The 2,611-nt window shown below is 47.7% G+C and overlaps 1 protein-coding gene across 1 annotated transcript in view; it reads right to left on the minus strand.

Moving 5' to 3' along the window:
* Positions 1-2,605, minus strand: part of VIPAS39 (VPS33B interacting protein, apical-basolateral polarity regulator, spe-39 homolog) — a 15,349-nt gene extending 12,744 nt beyond the window's left edge. The window contains exons 1-3 of the mRNA XM_008639628.2: positions 2,455-2,605; positions 1,891-1,990; positions 452-595 (exon numbers count right to left, since the gene is read on the minus strand). Of these exons, the coding sequence (XP_008637850.1) occupies positions 452-595; positions 1,891-1,990; positions 2,455-2,547 (337 nt within the window). The 5' untranslated portion in view covers positions 2,548-2,605. The remainder of the gene's footprint in view (positions 1-451; positions 596-1,890; positions 1,991-2,454) is intronic.
* Positions 2,606-2,611: the final 6 nt, after the last annotated feature.

Here is a 2,611-nt window from a genome sequence, read left to right on the forward strand (position 1 = left end):
CCCTGCGTCTATCAGGTGTTTGCTGACCCGACACCAACAGCAGCCAGCTGAGCTCCAAATAAAGGATAATCAATCTGCCTTCTCTACAGAACTGAAAACCAAATGAGGGCTACACAGGTCAAGCCAGTCCCTTTGCAGCCTGCTCTTTTCCACCAACCAAACAGATTGCCACACAGTGCTGTGCTCTACCTTGCTGTTCTGTGGAACCTGGATTTTAAGAAGCCGTAATCTCCAAAGCCCCTTCCCGTTCCACAAAAGCATGCAATCTACTGCACAAGACAGTCTTCAATTTCTGACCAGTGAGCAATACACTTCCACCCTGAGAAAAGATTGGAGTTCCCCTGTTTTGCAATACATTTCAGATAAAACCATTTACATAAGATAACACAACTGCCCCTTGACAGTCTTGAGGGAAAACACATTTGTCAATATGGTATATAATGACCCTCACCTTTGAACAGGCTGCTTAGGGAGTAGGAAGAAGCTTGTTTGGGAAGAGCAGCATAGGAGGAAGACCCCTTCTGTAGGCTGGAGTCTCGGCCATCCAGGGAGCTAGTGCTGCTGGAGGCTGTCTCTTTGATTGACCAGGAGATACCTGTGTGCAGACAGAGGTCATTTTTAACCAAGAAAGAGTCTGTAAAGAATGAACTTCTGGCATGGCAGAAACATTACCAAATGTGTGCTGGTCAGTTCTGCACAAGCACATCTTGCCAAGTCTGACCCTCAGCACTAAGCAGACGCAGTGCATCTCTCCATGCGGAATCCCAGTCTCATGTCATGCTGCTTGTTAAGCAGTGGCATGTTGTGCTCCAGAAATGGCTGGTTTCAGCAACGTTGTACAGCTGGTTACAGCTTGTGTAAAAAGAATACATAGACACCCCCACCATTTATATATTATTGCATGGGGCAAAGCATAGTCCTTGCTCCGAAAGTACAAAGCAAGACAGAGAGTCCCTGGCCTACCTCAAATTGCAGAAGCCTAAGAGCATGCATTCCTGAACACTGGAAGACTAAGACAGCTTTTCTTCCCACACAGACAAAACAGCTCTCAGTGTGCACATGCTGCTGGCAACAATGCATATGTCTCCCTCCTGCCTGTTCAAGACACAGTTTCCCCTTGTTTTCACACAGCTGCACAACACACATATTTTACGATCGGGATGACAGACAAAAAACCACAATAGGTAGAGAGACCCTGGGTGGGAAAAGAAGAGGGAGAAGCTATAGCAAAGGACAAGAAGATCAGTCTTTGAAGATCCTTTGGGTGATCCATACATAAATTTTCATTGTTTGACACTGGTTAGCAAGTGTCACACATTCTGTGGGTCATGAACTCAAAAGCACAGCACACAGCATTGTGTGTGGGCCATGAGCTTGCTCCCATTATCACTAGAAACACATCTGCTTAATGTTTACAGCTTCCTTTCAAATTTCAAGCGTAAGAATCATTCTATAAACACACATTAAACCTTGAATTATCTGCTTAAAGTGCTGTGGGGTCAAAACACAGAAACTTTAAATAGTGCCATTTCAGGCAGCAGTGTGAAGGAAATGATCACCTAGAATCTCGCAGGCCACCTGAGCATGATGAATATCAATCCACAACCTTCAAAATACCTTCTCGGAGCTTGGCTACATATTAGAAAAAACACAGTGAATTCCCTCCATTTGTCTGCACTCCTCTTTTCTACACAATTTGGGCTTCTGCTCACTCTCTTTTCAGCGGATCTGGTAAATCAAGTAGCTCACAATGTGACCTGGGAGACTAGAATCAGATTAGACATGCAGGATTAGATAGCAAATAATACCACTGACCTAAGTGACTTGACTTAAACACCAATTTTAAACTCCCTCTGTGTCAAGAATAATTTGCAGTACTTCTACACTTACTTCCCACAGGTTCTCCGCTCCAGCTGACCCTCTCGAGGTCATCGTCATCATCATCAACAATATCCCGAAGGCTGTTCACTGCCCGTTTGGATTCCTTTAGCTACACACAAAAGAGTGAGCTTGCATAAGGACCATCAGAATTGCAGAATGCATTTCGTTTCCTATTACCATCAAACAATCTCCCAAAGAACTTTGAATACAGCTTCTTCAGCTTTCATTGCTTCTTCTCGGGGTGGTATTCTAGTCCTGTAGCTGTTCAGCAGACAAAGCAGCCCTTCCTCACCACTGGGAACCCCAAGGACATCTACACAGACATTAACAGCTCAACCAGCGGAAGATGCAGCTTGCTGGGTAGGCGAGGAACCACATGAAATTTCGGACTGGCTAGTGTGGGGGGAGAGACGGGAGCCCTTGGTACCCTCCGCAGTGGGCAGGAAGTGACAATCCACCCACAGAACATCAACCCGCCGCGATCCGCAGGGCCCAGTCCTGGGGTGGGACGGCCACGGAGGCCCTCCCGGCGAGGGTGTCTCACCGCCAGTCGCGGGGTCGGACCCTCCCTACCTGCGAGAGCTCGTCATCCTCATCGTCGAAGGTGAAGGCCCGGAACTTGGAGCTATGCCAGTACTCCTCCTCATCCGCCCGCACCCTGCTCATCTGCAACAGCACCGCGCGACTGCCTCAGCAGAGGGAGGGAGTGGCTGGCTGGGGGGCATCACCA

This window comes from Corvus brachyrhynchos, unplaced genomic scaffold (genome assembly GCF_000691975.1).
Source record: "Corvus brachyrhynchos isolate BGI_N302 unplaced genomic scaffold, ASM69197v1 scaffold115, whole genome shotgun sequence".
Taxonomy (NCBI): Eukaryota; Metazoa; Chordata; class Aves; order Passeriformes; family Corvidae; genus Corvus; species Corvus brachyrhynchos.